This window comes from Ovis canadensis, chromosome 17 (assembly GCF_042477335.2).
Source record: "Ovis canadensis isolate MfBH-ARS-UI-01 breed Bighorn chromosome 17, ARS-UI_OviCan_v2, whole genome shotgun sequence".
NCBI classification, from domain to species: domain Eukaryota; kingdom Metazoa; phylum Chordata; class Mammalia; order Artiodactyla; family Bovidae; genus Ovis; species Ovis canadensis.
In genome coordinates, this window is record NC_091261.1 from 45,135,682 (window position 1) to 45,156,741 (window position 21,060).

The 21,060-nt window shown below is 37.0% G+C and overlaps 1 protein-coding gene across 1 annotated transcript in view; it reads right to left on the reverse strand.

The window, feature by feature from the left end:
* Window positions 1-21,060, reverse strand: part of AFG2A (AFG2 AAA ATPase homolog A) — a 350,811-nt gene that overhangs the window by 247,522 nt on the left and 82,229 nt on the right. The window contains exon 12 of the mRNA XM_069557480.1: window positions 16,795-17,004. Within this exon, the coding sequence (XP_069413581.1) occupies window positions 16,795-17,004 (210 nt within the window). The remainder of the gene's footprint in view (window positions 1-16,794; window positions 17,005-21,060) is intronic.

Sequence of the window (21,060 nt, forward strand, 5' to 3'; positions counted from 1 at the left end):
AAAGGAAAAATAAAAACAAAAACAAAAACCAAAATCAAACCTAGGAAGTTAGCACTGAGAAGAAAATCTGGGTTAGAATAATTCAAGTATTTCTAACAGGTCACAGTAGTAATGAAAAGTTCTGTAAGGCCTCTAGAAAACATGTGATTTTGTACAGTACATGCTGAGGAATTATATCTGGATGCCTGACCTAAAAGTGCAATGCCACTAGCTGAACTGATATGTTACCTGAATCCAAAATTCTATTTTTTGTATGACTTAAAAAAATTAATTTATTTATTTTAATTGAAGGCTAATTACTTTACAATATTGTGGTGGTTTTTGCCATACATCAACATGAATCAGCCACAGATATACATGTATCTCCCCATCCTGAACCCCGTCCCACCTCTCTCCTTACCCCCTCCCTCTGGGTTGTCCCAGAGCACCAGCTTTCAGTGCCCTGCTTCATGCATCAAACTTGCACTGGTCATCTATTTTACACATGTAACATATATGTTTCAGTGCTATTCTCTCCAATTGTCCCACTCTCGCCCTCTCCCACATATTCCAAAAGTCTATTCTTTACATCTGTGTCTCTTTTGCTGTCTTGCATACAGGGTCGTTGTTACCATGTTTCTGAATTCCATACATATGTGTTAATATACTGTATTGGTGTTTCTTTTTCTGACTTCACTCTGTATAATAGGCTCCAGTATCATTCACCTCATTAGAACTGACTCAAATGCATTATTTTTCATAGCTAAGGAATAATCCATTGTGTATATGTACAACAACATCCTTATCCATTCTTCTGCCAATGGACATCTAGGTTGCCTCCATGTCCTAGCTATTGTAAATAGTGCTGCAATGAATATTGGGGTACATGTGTCTCTTTCATTTCTGGCTTCCTCAGTGTATATGCCCAGCAGTGGGATTGCTGGGTCGTATGGCAGTTCTATTTCACTATTTTTAAGAAATCTCCACACTGTTCTCCATTGTGGCTGTACTAGTTTGCATTCCCACCAACAGTGTAAGAAGGTTCCCTTTTCTCTATACCGACTCCAGCATTTATTGTTTGTACACATTTTGATGGCAATCATTCTGACCAGTGTGAGATGGTACCTCATTGTGGTTTTGATTTGCATTTCTCTGATAATGAGTGATGATGAACATATTTTCATGTGTTTGTTAGTCATCTTTATGTCTTCTTTGGAGAAATGTCAGGTTTAGTTCTTTGGCCCATTTTTTGATTGGGTTGTTTATTTTTCTGGTATTGAGCTGAACGAGCTGCTTGTATATTTTTGAGATTGATTTTTTGTCAGTTACTTCGTTTGCTATTATTTTCTCCCATTCTGAAGACTGTCTTTTCACCTTGCTCATAATTTCCGTCATCGTGCAAAAGCTTTTAATTAGGTCCCTTTAGTTTTCATTTCCATTACTCTGGGAGGTAGGTCATAGAGGATCTTACTGTGATTTATGCCAGAGAGTGTTCTACTTATGTTTTCCTCTAAGAGCCTTACAGTTGCTGGTCTTACATTTAGATCTTTAATCCATTTTATTTTTTTGTATGGTGTTATAAAGTGTTCTAGTTTCATTCTTTTACAGATGATTGACCAGTTTTCCCAGCACCACTTGTTAGAGATTGTCTTTTCTCCGTTGTATATCTTTGCCTACTTCGTCAAAGATAAGGTGCCCATAGGTGCATGCATTTATCTCTGGGCTTTCTATTTTGTTCCACTGATCTATATTTCTGTCTTTGTGCCAGTACCAGACTGTCTTGATGTCTGTAGCTTTGTAGTATAGTCTGAGGTCAAGCAGGTTGATTCCTCAAGTTCCATACTTCTTTCTCAAGATTGCTTTGGCTATTCAAGGTTTCTTGTGTCTTCATAAAAATTGTGAAATTATTTGCTCTAGTTCTGTGAAACATACTGTTGGTAGCTTCATAGGGATTGAGTTGAATCTACAGATTGCTTTGGGTAATATACTCATTTTCACTATATAGATTCTTCCAATCCATGAACATAGTATACTTCTCCATCTATTTGTGTCATCTTTGATTTCTTTCATCAGTGTTTTCTATATACAGGTCTTTATTACAGTTTTCTATATACAGGTCTTTTCCTTCTTTAGGTAAACTGATTCCTAAGCATTTTATTCTTTTTTTTTGCAATGGTGAATGGGGTTGTTTCCTTACTTTCTCTTTCTGTTTTCTCATTGTTAGTGTATAGGAATGCAAAGGAATTCTTTGTATTAATTCTATATCCTGCAACTTTACTCTATTTATTGATTAGCTCAAGTAACTTTTTGGTGGCTTCTTTAGGGTTTTCTGGGCTTCCCTAGTGGCTCAGAAGGTAAAGTGTCTGGCTGCAAAGCAGGAGACCTGGGTTCAATCCCTGGGTTGGGAAGATCCCCTGGAGAAGGAAATGGTAGCCCACTCCAGTATTCTTGCCTGGAAAATCCCACAGACTGCGGAGCCTGTAGGCTCTCGTCCATGGGGTCGCAAAGAGTCGGACACAACTGAGCAACTTCACTTTCACTTTCACTTTTAGGGTTTTCTATGTAGAGGATCATGTCATCTACAAACAGTGAGAGCTTTACTTCTTTTTCAATCTGGATTCCTTTTACTGCTTTTTCTTCTCTGATTGCTGCAGCTATGACTTCCAAAACTATGTTGAATAGTAGTGGTGAGAGAGGGCACCCTTGTTTTGTTTCTGATTTAGAGGAAATACTTTCAATTTTTTGCTATTGAGGATAACATTTGCTGTGGTTTTACCATATATGGCTTTTATGTTGAATTATGTTCCTTCTATGCCTGCTTTCTGGACAGTTTTTATCATAAATGGGTGTTGAATTTTTTCAAAGGCTTTCTCTGCATCTATTGAGATAATCATATGGTTTTTATCTTTCAATTTGTTATATGGTATATCACACGGATTGATTTGCAAATACTGAAAAATCCTTGCAGCCCTAGGAGAAAGCCACTTGGTCATGATGTATGATCTTTTTACTATGTTGCTGGCTGAATCCAAAATTCTTTATGAAGTCATCATCACTAAGGAAGGTAATTTTGAATTTGAAGTTCAACTGCCAAAAATTTCTTATTTCCTGGTACAACAAACTGTAAAAGATTAAATTCAGTTTCAAAGATAGATACATTTTAACACTAACAGAAAACCTTATTAAGGGATCATAAGCTGTGCTGCTATGCTTTTTGTTCTATTTGAGGTCAAATATACATCCAATTATTAAAAACAGAAGAAAACAGCAACTAGTGTCAGCAAATTTTATGAAATACTGCTAAATGCTTAATATGCATTATCCCCCTAACTGCTTACAACACACCTTTGAGGTGAACACACTTATCATAATTTTAGAGAAAAAAATATTGAAGTGAAAAAAAGATTAAGTAATTTGCACAGTCACACAACTTAGTAGATGACAGAACAGATATTGAAGCCTCTTAATTGTTATGCTGACAAATAGAAAAAATGCCCCAAATGGTTAGCCACCAATAGGCAAAAAAGATAAGCAACAGATTAGAATACAAACATTATGTGAGCTACTCACAGAATTTTATTAGTGAAAGAGCTTCAGGAGAATCATTTACTCTAAGCTATCTCACTTAAAGCCTGAGGAAAACAAAGCAAAAGAAATTAAGTGAAATACCAAACGTCCTAGACAAACTCAATGACAGAAAATAGAGTATTTGACTTTCCAGACTACTAATACTACACTTTCTAAAAACCGTATGTTTTCTGATTTTCAAGTTCTAAAAATAAATAAATAAATAAATAAATAAGGAAATGTCCTAAGACTAGACACAATACTTGCAATTTAAATTCAAAGGTTTTTTTTTGGAAGAGATCAAGTGGCAAGGGCAAAGTTTAACTTTCAATAAATAGCTGCTGGCATGGCTTAGTTTGAACATTCTTTGGCACTGCCTTTCTTTGGGATTGGAATGAAAACTGACATTTTCCAGCCCTGTGGCCACTGCTGAGTTTACCAAATTTGCTGGCATATTGAGTGCAACACATTCACAACATCATCTTTTAGGATTTGAAATAGCCCAACTGGAATTCCATCACCTGCACTAGCTTTGTTCGTAGTGATGCTTCCTAAGGCCCATTTGACTTCACATTCCAGGATGTCTGGCTCAAAGAGAGTGATTATCACCATTGTGGTTATCTAGGTCAAGATCTTTTTTGAATAGTTCTTCTGTGTATTCTTGCCATCTTTTCTTAAAATCTGCTGCTTCTGTTATGACCGTACCATTTTTCCTTTACTGTGCCCATCTTTGCATGAAATGTTCCCTTGGTATCTCCTTTTTTCTTGAAGAGATCTATAGTCTTTCCCATTCCATTGTTTTCCTCTATATCTTCACACTGATCACTGAGGAAGGCTTTCTTATCTCTCCTTGCTATTCTTTGGAACTCTGCATTCAAATGGGTATATCTTTCCTTTTCTCCTTTGCCTTTTGCTTCTTTTCTTTTCTCAGCTATTTGTAAGGTCTCCTCAGACAACCATTTTGCCTTTTTGCATTTCTTTTCTTGGGGATGGTCTTGATCACTGCCTCTTATACACTGTCATGAACCTCTGTCCATAGTTCTTCAGGCACTTTGTCTATCAGATCTAATCCTTTGAATCTACTTGTCACTTCTTCTGTATAATCCTTAAGGGATTTGATTTAGGTCATACCTGAATGGTCTAGGGGTTTTCCCTACTTCCTTCAATTTCAGTCTGAATTTGGCAATAAGGAGTTCATGACCTGAGTCAGTCAGTTCCCAGTCTTGTTTTTGCTGACTGTATAGAGTTTCTTTATTTTTGCCTGCAAAGAATATATTCAATCTGATTTCAGTATTCACCATCTGGTGATGTCCATGTGTAGAGTCTTCTATTGTGTTGTTGAAAGAGGGTGTTTGCTATGACCAGTGCATTCTCTTGGCAAAACTCTATTAGCATCTGGCTTGCTTTGTTTTGTACTCCAAAGCCAAATTTCCGTTACTCCAGGTATTTCGACTTCCTATATTTGCATTTCAGTCCCCTATAATGAAAAGGATATCTTTTCTGGGTGTTAATTCTAGAAAGTCTTGTAGATTTTCATAGAACCATTCAACTTCAGCATTACTGGTTGGGGCATATTCTTGGATTACTATGATATTGAATGGTATGCCTTGGAAACAGAGATCATTCTGTCGTTTTTCAGACTGCATCCAAGTACTGCATTTCAGACTCTCTTGTTGACTATGATGGCTCTTCCATCTCTTCTAAGGGATTCTTGCCCACAGTAGGAGATACAATGGTCATCTGAGTTAAATTCACCCATTCCAGTTAATTTCAGTTCACTGATTCCTAAAATGCCGATGTTCACTCTTGCCATCTCCTGTCTGACCACTTCCAATTTGCCTTGATTCATGGACCTAACATTCCAGGTTCCTATGCAATACTGTTCTTTACAGCACTGGACTTTACTTCCATCACCAGTCATATCCACAACTGGATGCACTCATCTCACATGCTAGCAAAGTAATGCTCAAAGTTCTTCAAGCCAGATCTCAACAGGACATGAACCGTGAACTTCCAAATGTTCAAGCTAGATTTAGAGAAGGCAGAGGAACCAGAGATCAAATTGCCAACATCTACTGGATCATCGAAAAAGCAAGAGTTCCAGAAACACATCTACTTCTGCTTTATTGATTACGCCAAAGCCTTTGACCGTGTGAATCAAACTGGAAAATTCTTCAAGAGATGGGAATGCCAGACCACTTGACCTGCTTCCTGAGAAATCTGTATGCAGGTCAAGAAGCAACAGTTAGAACTGGACATGGAACAACAGACTGGTTCTAAATCTGGAAAGGAGTATATCAGGCTATATATTGTCATCACCCTGCTTATTTAACTTATATGCAGAGTACATCATGTGAAATGCCGGACTACATGAAGCACAAGCTAGAATCAAGATTGCCAGTAGAAATATGAATAACCTTTGTCACTCACTTCCAATAAATTATTAATTAATAATTATTGAAGGACAGTATTGAAGGACAGACAGGAGAAATATCAATAACCTCAGATATGCAGATGACACCACCCTTATGGCAGAAAGTGAAGAAGAACTAAAGAGTCCCTTGATGAGAGTGACTGACAGAGGAGTGATAAAGTTGGCTTAAAACTCAACATTCAGAAAACGAAGATCATGGCATGTGGTCCTATCATTTCATGGAAAATAGATGGGAAATAATGGAAACAGTGAGGAGACTTTATATATTTTGGCTCTAAAATCACTGCAGATGGTGACTGCCGCAAAAAAATTAAAAGATGCTTGTCCCTTGGAAGAAAAGCTATGACAAACCTAGACAGCATATTAAAAAGCGGAGACATTACTTTGCCAACACAAGTCTGTCTAGTCAAAGCTATGGGTTTTCCAGTAGTCACGTATAGATGTGAAAGTTGGACTATAAAGAAGGCTGAGTGCTGAAGAATTGATGCTTTTGAACTGTGGTGTTGGAGAAGACTCTTCCGAGTCCCTTGGACTGCAAGGAGATCCAACCAGTACATCCTAAAGGAAATCAGTCCTGAATATTCTTTGGTAGGACTGATGCTAAAGCTGAAACTCCAATACTTTGGCCACCTGATGCCAAGAATGACTCATCTGATAAGACCCTGATGCTGGGAAAGATTGAAGGTGGGAGGAGAAGGGGAGTACAGAGGATGAAATGGTTAGAGGGCATCACCGACTCGATGGACATGAGTTTAAACAAGCTCCAGGAGGGGTGATGGGCAAAGAAGCCTGGAACGTTGCAGTCCATGGGGTCACAAAGAGTTGGTCATGACTGAGCAAATGAACTGAACTGAGCATAGATTACTTTGAAAAAAAGAATTTTATTGATAACTAGTTTTGAGAGACTAATAGTCTCACATTTCCTCATAAACTATTTAACTTTTTAAAAAAGGAATAATAAATCCCTAGAATAGATAAGATTGATGAAACTAGATAAGGTTATTTCTATTCTAGTTTTACTTGCCAAAATAACTATGTTATGATAGTCCTGCCACATTTCACCTGACTAGGTAAGTGCCTCATTGATAAGGGTGACCAATAAACCCACCAAAATTACCATAAATTGGGGTGTTAGTTTTAATTTTTCCATGACAAAGATTTCAAGTGCTTAAATTCATAAAACAACAAAAATAACATAAATACATGTAAAAATATGTCCGACTGTTCTATTAATCTAGTGGAAACTAAACCTGACTTATCTCTTTGTTTTAGTGTTTTCCACCATTCCACTCACAAATTCAAGTACAGTAGTCATAGATTATGCTCTTCCAATTTTGCCCCTTTAATCACTACTGGGTTTTTTCCAGTCTTCTCAAGGGCTTTTTCCCAGTCTTCTCAAGGGCTTTTAAATGTGTCTGACACCTGCCTGTTACTTTTGGCTTTTACAATTCATATTCAGCTTTTATAAATTCCAAAATGTCTAGGGAAGGCAAGTTAACCCAAGTGTTAACTATGGTTAAATATTATGGAATAAGCTCATAAAAACCCAAACTCACATGAGGTAGAATTACATAAAGAAACGTGAGTAAAGGATCTTGAAAATTAATAAAAAGTACAGCATTAGCACACAGAAAAGGCCACTTTGGGAAGGTACTTCAAAGAGTTTGAAAACTGGCATTAGGTACTAGGCAAGAAATGCCTGGGTGAGTAAAAAAATCTAAAAAAGTGAGAGCAGCTGACAAGGAAGGAAAAGAATCCAAACTGTTTTCTCAAAAATTATAACACAAACCTTCCCCACAATTCATTCATTCAAGAAAAGAAAAGGACACATTTCTTTGGAACTTAACAATGCGGGCACCATGCTGACTACAATTCAGCTAGCTATAGTGTGCCTGTGCACACTCCCTGGCCCCAGAAAAATCCCTTATATTGTTATTGATCACTCTCATCGCTGTCAATCTTCTTTACTGACTACTATACAGAATCTTAAACGTGAGGTCTCAACTTCCATTTTTTCATCCCTAGAAATGACCATTCTCTTGAGCTACAAATAGTAGTAGAAGTAGTAGTGTTAGTCGCTCAGTCATGTCTGACTCTTGGCAACCCCATGGACTGCAGCCCATCAGGTTTCTCTGCCTGTGGAGTTTTCCAGGCAAGAATATTGGAGTGGACTGTCATTCCCTTCTCCAGAGGCTCTTCCCTCCCTTGATTGAACCAGGGTCTCCTGCATTCCAGGCTGATTCTTTACCATTTCAACTAAAGGCAAGCCCCCTTCAGCTACAAATTTGTGTTCAACACCCTTTTAGACATCTCTGTCATCCTATTCTAAAGGCATTTCAAACTCCACAAGTCTAAATCCCAAATGGGTACCTGCTTTCCCACCTCGAACCTACCTTTCCTCATCCGCTAACTCTTCCTAGAGTTAGTGTAGTTTTAATGACCTGCCAGTCATTAAAAGCAAAATTTTAATCACCTTTAACTTCTTACTGATTTCTCAATACAATTAATCATCAAGATTCTAAACACTAATCATTTTGCTACTTCATTTGTTTATTCTCACTAAATTATGAGTTTTGGTAGGTAGCAAGAAACCCTTCTAACCACTTCATTTACCATGTACAGTGCCTGACGCACAGAAGGTGCTTAACATATATTTGAGTTGTTGCTACAAAGTAAAATATTTACAAATAGCTTAAGTGTTATAGACATGAATTAAATTTCATTCAAAGGAGATTTAAAAGAAGGAAAAAATAACCAATCTCTCTCAGCTGAAATCCACAAGTAAAAAATTAAACTAACACAATAACAAAGTTTTCTATTAAATATTCTATTTCTCTTTCCTGGAAATGTAAAAGCATTCTTTTCTTTTATATTTCTCTAGGTCTTCCTGGATTCCAAATACTAAAGGTTTTATTATTTCTTGTTTATATATTGTAATTTTTTTTTAGCCAAATGTTATAGAATACTTCCATGTCAAGACATCAATTTGATACAAACTCAACTAAAAAAAATAATTCATTAACATATGGTTTTAATATATGATATCTCAGCTTTAACATGGCAGCATATATAGTGCACAAAGGCAAAACCAATACAATATTGTAAAGTAATTAGTCTCCAATTAAAATAAATAAATTTAAATTTTTAAAAAATTAAGTAAATTCAATCTAACTCCTACATAACTTTGTGCTTCTGACCACGGATCAGTAACTATTCTATCTGTCCTAAGAAAAACAGAGAACTATTATTTTCTCCCATTCAGAAGGCTGTCTTTTCACCTTGCTTATATTTTCCTTTGTTGTGCAGAAGCTTTTAATTTTAATTAGGTCCCATTTGTTTATTTTTGCTTTTATTTCCAGAATTCTGGGAGGTGGATCATAGAGGATCCTGCTGTGATTTATGTCTGAGAGTGTTCTGCCTATGTTCTCCTCTAGGAGTTTTATAGTTTCTGATCTTACATTTAGATCTTTAATCCATTTTGAGTTTATTTTTGTGTGCGGTGTTAGAAAGTGATCTAGTTTCATTCTTTTACAAGTGGTTGACCAGTTTTCCCAGCACCACTTGTTAAAGAGATTGTCTTTACTCCATTGTATATTCTTGCTTCCTTTGTCAAAGATAAGGTGGCCATATGTGTGTGGATTTATCTCTGGGCTTTCTATTTTGTTGCATTGATCTATATGTCTGTCTTTGTGCCAGTACCATACTGTCTTGATGACTGTGGCTTTGTAGTAGAGCCTGAAGTCAGGCAAGTTGATTCCTCCAGTTCCATTCTTCTTTCTCAAGATTGCTTTGGCTATTCGAGGTTTTTTGTATTTCCATACAAATCTTGAAATTATTTGTTCTAGTTCTGTGAAAAATGTGGCCGGTAGCTTGATAGGGATTGCGTTGAATTTGTAAATTGCTTTGGGTAAACAACTAATCTCAAAAATATACAAGCAACTTATGCAGCTCAATTCCAGAAAAATAAACGACCCAATCAAAAAATGGGCCAAAGAACTAAATAGACATTTCTCCAAAGAAGACATACGGATGGCTAACAAACACATGAAAAGATGCTCAACATCACTCATTATTAGAGAAATGCAAATCAAAACCACAATGAGGTACCACTTCACACCAGTCAGAATGGCTGCGATCCAAAAATCTGCAAGCAATAAATGCTGGAGAGGGTGTGGAGAAAAGGGAACCCTCCTACACTGTTGGTGGGAATGCAAACTAGTACAGCCACTATGGAGAACAGTGTGGAGATTCCTTAAAAAATTGCAAATAGAACTACCTTATGACCCAGCAATCCCACTGCTGGGCATACACACCGAGGAAACCAGAATTGAAAGAGACACATGTACCCCAATGTTCATCGCAGCACTGTTTATAATAGCCAGGACATGGAAACAACCTAGATGTCCATCAGCAGATGAATGGATAAGAAAGCTGTGGTACATATACACAATGGAGTATTACTCAGCCGTAAAAAAGAATTTATTTGAATCAGTTCTGATGAGATGGATGAAACTGGAGCCGATTATACAGAGTGAAGTAAGCCAGAAAGAAAAACACCAATACAGTATACTAACACATATATATGGAATTTAGGGAGATGGCAATGACGACCCTGTATGCAAGACAGGGAAAGAGACACAGATGTGTATAACGGACTTTTGGACTCAGAGGGAGAGGGAGAGGGTGGGATGATTTGGGAGAATGACATTCTAACATGTACACTATCATGTAAGAATTGAATCGCCAGTCTATGTCTGACGCAAGATGCAGCATGCTTGGGGCTGGTGCATGGGGATGACCCAGAGAGATGTTATGGGGAGGGAGGTGGGAGGGGGGTTCATGTTTGGGAACGCATGTAAGAATTAAAGATATTAAAATTTAAAAAATAAAAAATAAAAAAAAAACTATTGACAAAGAAAAATAGAGAACTATTAGTTATTCCCTAGTAGCATTAAACATTACTAACCAAGTATACGTCCTTAACTCTGACGTCAGTAACTGTCAAAGAGTATGGGGCACATAAGACAAGCCTATTTGGAGACATAACGGAGATTTTAAATTAAAAAAAAAAAAAAAAAACAGCTCTAACAGAAGTTAAAAAGAAACAAATGGTTTCACATTCTAGATGAGCCCAAATAGCAATAAAAACCTGTAGAAAGAGAATAAAGACTTAGGGTCCACAAAAGGCATGGAATTGGACATAGTTACTGGCGAGACTCTAAATTAGAATCTGCACCCAAGGTGAAAGAAAAAATATAACTAAAACACTAAAAGCAAGTATTCTTTATAATGCTGAGGTCTGGGTCTGGGGCCAGAACCAACATACCTTTATTGGCTTCAACAGAGAACTGAAACAGCCAAGCTCATAGCAGCCCCAAACCCAGTTTTCTCCAGCCAACCTCCTCTAAGGGCTTTTCTCAATAACTTTCCGCTAACTTGGGGAACATGAATAGGAGAGTGATGAACAGGTCTCCTCCAAAGCCCTCACCCAAGGAACTGACAATCTCCCCATGATTCTTGTCCTTCCATGCATTCCACCCATCATGTACGGCACAATACAAAAATCTGAGCTGGCCTTTAAAACTTCAGTTATACTCAGTCAGGTCATAATATGGCTCGATCTGTGATACTGGCCTTAATACTTAAATAAATTCACAGATTTTTCTTTTTCTTTGGTAAAGTTTAAGGTTTACAGAGGTCTTCCCTGATGGCTCAGTGGTAAAGAATCTGCCTGCAATACAGAAGACATGGGTTCAATCCCTGGGTCAGGAAGATCCCCTCGAGGAGAAAATGGCACTCCAGTATTCTTGCCTGGAAAATCCTTTGAACAGAGGATCCTGTCGGGCAATAGTCCATGGGGCAGCAAAGAATCAGACACAACTGAGCACTCATGCAAGGTTTATAGAAGAACTGAGTATACACTACCAAGACTTTCCATATAATCACTCCTACCCCAATACACACTCAGTTTCTCCTATTCTTATCACATATTATTAATATGGCATATTTGTTACAACCAATGAAACAGTAATGATATACCCAGGAAACCACAACAGTGTATTTCACTCTTCTGTCTTCTTGGGCTCCTTCTGGCTGTGACAGTTTCTCAGACTTTCCTTATTTTTGATGACCCTGACAGTTTCAGGGGCTTCCCTCATAGCTCAGTTGGCAAAGAATCTGCCTACAATGCAGGAGACCAGGGTTCAATCCCTGGGTCAGGAAGATCTCCTGGAGAAGGAACTGGCAAATGGCAACCCACTCCAGTATTCTTGCCTGGAGAATTCCATGGACAGAGGAGCCTGACAGGCTCCAGCCCATGGGGTTGAAAGAGTCAGACACTACTCAGTTTCAACAGTAGTGGTCAGGTATTTTACAGAATTAATGTCCTTCAATTTGGGTTTGCCTGCTGTTTTTCTCACAGGTAAACATGGGTTGTGAGTGTTTGGGAGGAAGACCTTGGGAATAAAGTACCATTCTCATCACATCATACATATAAGGGTACATACTAACAACATGACTAATCCTAATGATGTTAACCCTGATCACCTGGCTGAGGGAGGTTTTTCCACTGCCAAGTAACTCTTCGCTTCCCTCGATAAGGAAGTCATAACTATCTGCAGGATTAAGTAGTTAGGCCCTCTCAAACTTTCATTTATGTTTTTAATATAATTCTCTCCAAAGGCCTATACAGGTGAAAAAACTAAGTCTTAGAGAACTTGTTAAGGCTATAGACCTAAAAAGTGCTAGTATTAGAAACTGAACCAAAGCTATCTGAATCCCAGCTTCATGCTCCTTTCATTGTAACACACTCAATTTCAAGGGCACAAATTATATGCTAATGAGTAAATTTCAAGCTCTACATTATTCAACCTGTAGCCTTTGCTTCTGAACTTCCATTTAATTCATCAGATTCCTGTTTCTTTGGCAGTGCTTACCCTTTCTTATTAATTCAACCAACTTCCACTCCAAAGCTATGCTATTTTATTCAGTTTTCTTTGCCCTTGAGAAGCAAAATTATTTTTTAAACTAGGTCCCAGAAATGTCTTTCCATGTCTCTGAACCTGCCCTATAGAAACTGCCTGAACTACCTTCTCTAGTAACTTGATGTAATTAATGAAAAATAATACTGGACACTAGTTTTATTAAAAGAAAAAAAAAAGGAAAATTGTATTATACAGTGGTTCAGAGCTTAGACTCTGGAGTCAAAAAGTCCTGAGATCAAATTTCGGTTCTATCACCATTCCTTTGACTTGGAAAAGTCACTTCACCTTCTTAAACATCACTATTCTTATTTGTCATCCTAGAAACTAATCTTAGAGCATTTTGTATATAAAAGAGGTATCTATGCAGATTTCCATGTAGTATCTGTAAAATGAAAGCTCTATGATTTATAGACTAGCCTAAATGATTTTTTTTAAAAGCTTAAAGATAGACATGGAATTTATACAGTTCAGATTAACTTGTACCTTTGGTAACAGAATAATAGTAGGGCATCTAGTTAAATGGACAATAGTAATTATTCTGAATTGTGCACTGATTTCAATAAAATACAGGGTTGTATTTTTGTTTGTTTGTTTTTCTGAAACTGGGATATATTTTGGACAATTCCTCTATGAGAGATGTATCAGAAAAAAGTTCCTCCGAAAGTCAAGAATACACTAGGTTCATTATATTCTTGTACTTGCCAATACTGTTCATAAAGGACTTGCCGAAAATCCCTGTCAGAGGCCTAACCCCCCTTCTTCCAGAATCAGTAACAGTTCTTCATAAAGTGAAGTAGCCCAGCTATTCAAGGGTAATTAATCTATTGTAGCACTCTACACAAAAAGCAAGAGAGAAGCAGAGAGGAAATTTCAACTGGAAAATATTTTGACGTAATTGACCCAGATGACAAACTAAACTTAAGCATATGTCAAGTGCTACAGTCTGTACAAAAACACATACAGATGCCAAACGATATTAAAAGCCCACACAAGCCAAGGTGAAGACTTAACTCTGAGTAGAATACAAATCTTGTAATCACTGTTTAGAAAAGATGCACAGGGGGAGCTAAAGGGTTCTTTCATAAACTAACAGAAAGAAACATTTAAAGTTTTAAAACTCTATATCTTGGAAATTAAAGGTAATCACCATTGCAAAAAGTGTTAGGGAATTTATTCTTTCCAATATATCCAAAACACTTAGGTCTCCCAATATCGGTATCTATTTTTTTCTGGTCACTTTCAAAATGTGTAAGATTTGTCACTGCAGTAAGTTCAAATTTAATTATAATATTTAAATCTCATAGAAAACAAATATCTATTTTGAAAACGAGACAACTTTTTCACAGGAAAATAAAACTTGCAAGAATAAAACATGAATCCCTAACTTCTTTAACTTGATTTCCTCATACATAAACTATATGATACAGCTATTTTGTGCATGCTAAGTCGCTTCAGTTGTGTTCAACTCTGTGTGACCCTGTGGACTGTAGCCCGCCAGGCTCCTCTGTCCATGGGGATTCTCCAGGCAAGAACAATGAAGTGGGTTGCCCTGTCCTCCTCCAGGGGATCTTCCCGACCCAGGGATCAAATCCACATCTCTTGTGTCTCCTGCATTGGCAGGCAGGTTCTTTACCACTAGTGCCACCTGGGGAAGCCCATAGCTACTTTAACTTTTCTCATAAATTCATCAGACCAAGATGAAAGAACCAATGAAAATGCATAGAAAAGCAAGTTATTTTTGTGTTCTTAATTTTTTCTTTTGTAATTTTTAAACAGATAGGAAAATCTGAAAGAACAGTAAATGAACATCCATTGTTCATTAACTATATCCTCCACCCAGATTCAAAAATTGATTAATACCTTCAAAGTACATGAAATTGTATAATGAATAAAAGTCCACGTTAAATAAAAATTAATAAGTAGGATATGTAACCCTCTCTAAGAAAATACAAACTCAACTTATGAAGAAAATTTCTTAACATCATGTATCTTTTGTGTATGTGACCTAAAAGAATTAAATACTTAGTGAAAGGCATTTATAAGTTAACACATGGTTATTTTATATGTCCAAGATAAACCTTACAAAAAATCTTTTCACTATTTTCTTACCATGAAAAAAGACCAAAGTGAAACTATAAAGTTATGAAAGGTTTCATAGTCAAAAATTGTAATAAATATATTTCTAAGTAATCCTAGGGTAGGCCAGAAAGCAGTCCTGGTAGCAACTGTTATCTTCAATCACAAAAGAGTGAGATACTAATTTGTAAGGAAATATATATGCTTTTTCTTCCTTGATATTCAAGTGTAAATAACTGTGAGCTAAGTCCTCAATAAATAAGTTTCAGGTATCCAGTACACAGGAAAAATTCAAAAATTATGACTATACAGTTGTGGAAGGTAAGCATAGAGAAATGAAGATGACAGGGGAAAAAAAAAAGGAGGAAATGCCAATAAAATGGCCATGTTCACAAGATAAGAGAACAAGGACCAAAGAGAAATCAAGATGTCTCTGGAAATTTCAAAATCACTCATTACTCCAACATTTAAAACTGCAACCCTTAAAACTATGGTTGTGAGTCAGCATAACTAATCATAGTGAAAATGGTCCCCTCTCCAAATCCATATCCAATATCTTCGACAAGATGAAAAACAACAGGCAAATACTAGTGACTGTGATGATACTGATTCTTAAAAAGAAAACAGCCTAAATACATCTAAATAACATTCCAAAAAAAGTACAGCTGATCCTTGAAAAATGAGGGGGTGAGGGCTCTGATCCTCCACGCAATCTAAGTATAACTTACTATAACTTCATATACACAGTTCCCCCATATCCGCCAATTCAATCCACCATAGATAATGTAATATCATAGTATTTACCGTAAAAAAAAAAAAAAACCTTTGTATAATTGAAACCACACAGTTCAAACTTAGGGTGTTCAAGAATCAACAGTAAAGTACTAATAAAAGACTGACCTTCTGAAATGTTTATACTAAACTAACTGGGAAAACTGCCAATGATTTCAATGTTTTAAGACAGAAAACATTTTATTATGAAAAAAATTCCCTGACAACATCAAAATAAATTATCATGTGCCTTTTTTCTAAATGACTTTGATGGTTAACATATTTAAATATGTATTTCTGTGATAAAGTCTACAGAGATGAATTTAAGGCTTTATATACATACGCGCGCGTGTGTGTGTGTGTACGCGTGTGTGTGTACATATCCTGGAGGAGGGCATGGCAACCCACTCCAGTACTCTTGACTGGGAAATCCCATGGACAGAGAAGCATGGCAGGCTAGAGTCCATGGGGCTGCACAGTCAGACACAACTGAAGCAACTTAGCATGCAGTGAACAAACAATGTGTGTGTGTGTGTTTCAGAATATAAACAATGTATATATACCTTCTGACTAGAAAAATATTTTTTTAATTTATTTTTTCCATATAAAGTATCTGAGTTCTTTGAAACTATGTTTATAAATATTAAATTTATTAAATTCATAATTAAATTCATATTTAAGTCATGGTTCAGCAAAAGTGATTAGCACAATTTAAAAATGTAGAAAAAAAAGAAAATTGGTTTCTATGGGTGAGCGTAAGAAATACTGAAAATCAATAAACTAAACCATGATTTGCCGATTATAGGCACTAATTTATTTATCTCTCATCTCCCTATATTATATTGCCATTAACTGCAAAAAAAAAAAAAAAAAAAATTCAACTACTCCTTAAGAGGGTGGTCCATGCTCTCCTAAGGGTAGGAATTGGGGGTGGGGGGGTGGGCTGCTGGAGAGAGAGTAACAATTTAATAAACTTAAACCTACCTTTATAGCCAGGAAATTCAGTCCACTCTCATTGGCCAAAGCCTTTGCAATCATTGTTTTAGAGCATCCAGGTGGCCCATACAAAAGAACTCCTTTGGGTGGCTGAATACCCATTTGGGTGAAAGACTCAGGATGTTTCAAGGGCCATTCCACAGCCTGTTTTAGTTTCAGCTTGACATTTTCCAGTCCTCCTATATCTGACCAGGATACCTGTGAAACAAAGAAAAAATTTAAAACATATGTATACAAGGAAGAAAACAGAACTATTTAAAAATCAATAATTTTCTTAAAAAATTTTCAACAAGAACTAGGAGTTTATAAAATGTGAGCTGCGTATTACAGAAATACTAAAGAAAACCAAAATGTTACTGCTTGCAAGTCTTACTTGTATAAGTAACTGTTTAAACAATTTAATATACTGTTACGTCTATATTCTATTCTACATGCCTTTAAAAACTAGCTTTCATCTGTTTGAAAATAGTTTGAATCAGTGATTCATGGTCAAATCTACATATCTAATTTCTTATATTTCTTTTCTTGAAAGCAAAAAATATTTTCTTGAAAGCAAAATTACTTTCAAATATACTTCTGTAGGTCCTTATGGAACATATAATCTTTTCTGCCTTTGGTATATTAATAAGAATCCTCAAAATTTTGTTCTTCTCAAAATGTTCCCCAAACAAGAGAGCTCTTTATGTTTATTTACTTAATAAATGTGTGTTACATACCATATAAAGTACACAGGAAATAGATGAGACATAAATTCAGATCCTAAAGAAATATCAGTAAACACAAATATAAACAACCATAGTACAATGCAAAGTATACTAAGCACAATGACAAAGAAACAGAAAAATCCTTTGGGAGTTCCTAGGAAGAAAAGATTATTCCCAGCTGGAAGGTAAATCTGAAAGCCAACTCTTGAAGCATGGATGAAATCCAGAAATATGAAAATAGGGAAATGGTTAGGTAGAAGCCAAAAAATTATGAAAGGCTCAGAAGGAAACATGAAGAACATGAGAGAAAAAAAGACTTGAGAGGGAAGTCAAAAAAGAAAAGAAAGTTCTTTTTTCTAAAAAAAAAAAAGCAAATTCAAGCCATCTAGTGGATAACCTTGAAGACTAGATGGAGCTCAAGAATCTCTTTATTCATAAGAAGTCTTTGAAGGTTTTTAATCTAGAAAGCAATATGCTTTGATCTGTGCTTCAGAAAGACTTCTCTGACAAGATTCACTGGAGAGGAGGGTGTCTTCAGAGAGAACAATTAAGGATCTATCACAAACATACTTAAAAAAAAAAAAGTAAAGTGAAAATGAACGTGCTCAGGCCTGTACAATTCTTTATGCATGGACTATACAGTCCATGGAATTCTCCAGGCCAGAATACTGGAGTGGGTTGCCTTGGCCTTCTCCAGGGGATCTTCCCAACCCAGGGATCAAACCCAGGTCTCCTGCACTGCAGAGCCACCAGGAAAGCCCAAGAATACTGGAGTGGGTAGCCTGTCCCTTCTCCAGGAAAACTTCCTGACCAGGAATTAAACCAGGGTCTCCTGTAATGCAGGCAGATTCTTTACCAGCTGAGTGACCAGGGAAGCACCTTGCCCCCCACCAAAAAAAGGCAAGCCTGAACTACAGTAATCACATGGAAATGATGAAGACACACCAGAAAAATACTGCAGGTCTACAGCTGAGGATTATGAAGGCAGTGGAAGAAAGAAGGAGAATGTGAAGCTAAAGATTTCAAGATGGATTGGTAAGAATATAGACCACAGTAAAAATGATTGGTAGGTAAGAAAGAGTTTTGGGGGGATATACAGGGAGGCCGGGCATGCTGCGATTCATGGGGTCACAAAGAGTCAGACACAACTGAGCGACTGAACTGAACTGAACAGAGTTGCATATATTCACAATTGAATATATATCACAAATGGAGTTGAATATGTGTCACAAATGGAACTCTGGAAAGATAATAGGGTTGAAATGTTGGATTTCAGAGTTATCCACCTACAAACAATAGAAACCATGAGATCAACTAAAATTGCCAACCATGAGAAGAGAGATGTGGGTAAAAGGAAGGTCGATGGATGCTACCTACATTTAAGAGGAAAGAGGAAAAGAAAGAGGAAGAAAAGTCAGAAACAATCTATCGATAGAAACATAAAAAAGAGATAGGTTTTGTTTGTTACTATCAGGTAAAGATTATTTTTTCCAAATAAATTTGCATTTTTGGCGGGGCGGAGTAGGGGCGGATTCTGTGGCTTCCCTGGTGGCTCAGAGGTTAAGGCATCTGCCTGCAATGTGGGAGACTTGGGTTTGATCCCTGGGTCGGGAAGATCCCCTGGAGAAGGAAATGGCAACCCACTCCAGTATTCTTGCCTGGAGAATCCCACGGACGGAGGAGCCTGGTAGGCTTCAGTGCATGGGGTCGCAAAAAGTCAGACACGAATGAGCGACTTCACTTTCTCTCTTTCTTTCTTTCTGTTGTTTTTGTTTTTTTGTACACAGAACCAGGATAATTCTGTCTTATTGACCATAACACTGAGATAAGATTTAATTATTTTTTTTTCTATATTGCTTTCTTGGGATTTATTTCAAGAAGTGAGATTACTAGATTAAAAGGCATGAACATTTTAGGTCTCTTAATACCTAATGTCATTCACAATTCAATGGACATGAGTTTAAGCAAACTCTGGGAGATAGTGAAGGACAGGGAAGCCTGCTGTGCTGTAGTCCATGGGGTCTCTAAGAGTCGGACACAACCACACGACCGAACAAGAAAAACAATCCTAACGCCGTTTGCTATTTCAACCAGTTCATCCATTTTAAAGGCATGAGGAATATGTGTATATTTCCCAGAAGCATCATCAGCCTTGGGTTTTACTTTGTCTTTGTTTTTCCTAACTGATTGCTGATTTCACCAATTAATAAAACTAAAATTAAACCTAAGATTAGTGTACATGCTCTTACTACCTTAAAAACATGTAGCTATCATCAGTGGAACCCAAGTGATTGTTTATCACAGACAGCAACTATTATTTGTGTAGCCAAAGCCTGCTATAAGCAGGAATACAGCAGAGTTGTCATACCCTGATGGGTAGTTGTTGATGGTAGTCAACAACTATCAAAAAATTTACAGATCAGAAACTAGAGATAATTAAGAAGAAATGATCAGTAGATCTGGCAATGTGGTTATTGGATATTTGCTTAATTCAATCAGTAGTTTTTATTTTTATCCCTTTTAGAAGTGGCATATATACGTACACACAGCACACACGTGCATACACACATGCAAACATGCATATAGAGAGGGAGGGTATGTATGTTATCTAATGGATAAAAGCTGTGTTTATAACTATCATAAACACATAAGTCAGAGAAGCAACTTTTATGATTTCAAACGATATGATGCTGCATGATACCCATTCAGTTGTTACTAGGCAATTATCGTACCTATGCAATGAGAACAGCACATTCTGTTGGAGAACATGCTCCATGAGGAGCAGCTATACCATGCCTTGAAGCATATTTGAGTTATACCTTGAATACTACAGAAGAATATTTGAAAAAATGAAAGTGTTATTCACTCAGTCATCTTCGACTCTTTGCAACCCCATGGACTGCAGGCTGGCAAGTTCTTCTATCCATGGAATTTTCCAGTCAAAAATACTGGAGTGGGTAACCATTCCCTTCTCCAGGGGATCTTTCTGACCCAGCGATGGAACCCAGGTCTCCTGTGTTGCAGGCAGATTCTTTACTGTCTGAGCCACCAGGAAAGCCTTTAGCAGAATGCTTGCTTCTTAGAAGAATAGCTTTGACAAACCTAGACAGTATATTAAAAAGCAGAGACATCACTTTGCCGATAAAAGTCCATATAATCAAAGCTATGGTTTTCCAGTATTCATGTATGGATGTGAAAGTTGGACCATAAAGAAGGCTGAGCACCAAATAATTGACACTTTATAACTGCGGTGCTGGAGAAGGCTCTTGAGAGTGACAGTGAGGAGATCTTGGAGAGTGAGGAGATCAAACCACTCAATCCTAAAGGAAATCAACCTTGAACATTCATTGGAAGAACCTGTGCTGAAGCTGAACTTCCAATAATTTGGCTATGTGATACAAAGAACCAACTCATTGGAAAAGACCCTGATGCTGGGAAAGACTGAGGGCAAGATAAGGGGGTGACAAAGGATGAGATAACCATTAGTGACTCAATGGACATGAGTCTGAGCAAACTCAGGGAGACAGTGAAGGATAGGGAAGCCTGGTGT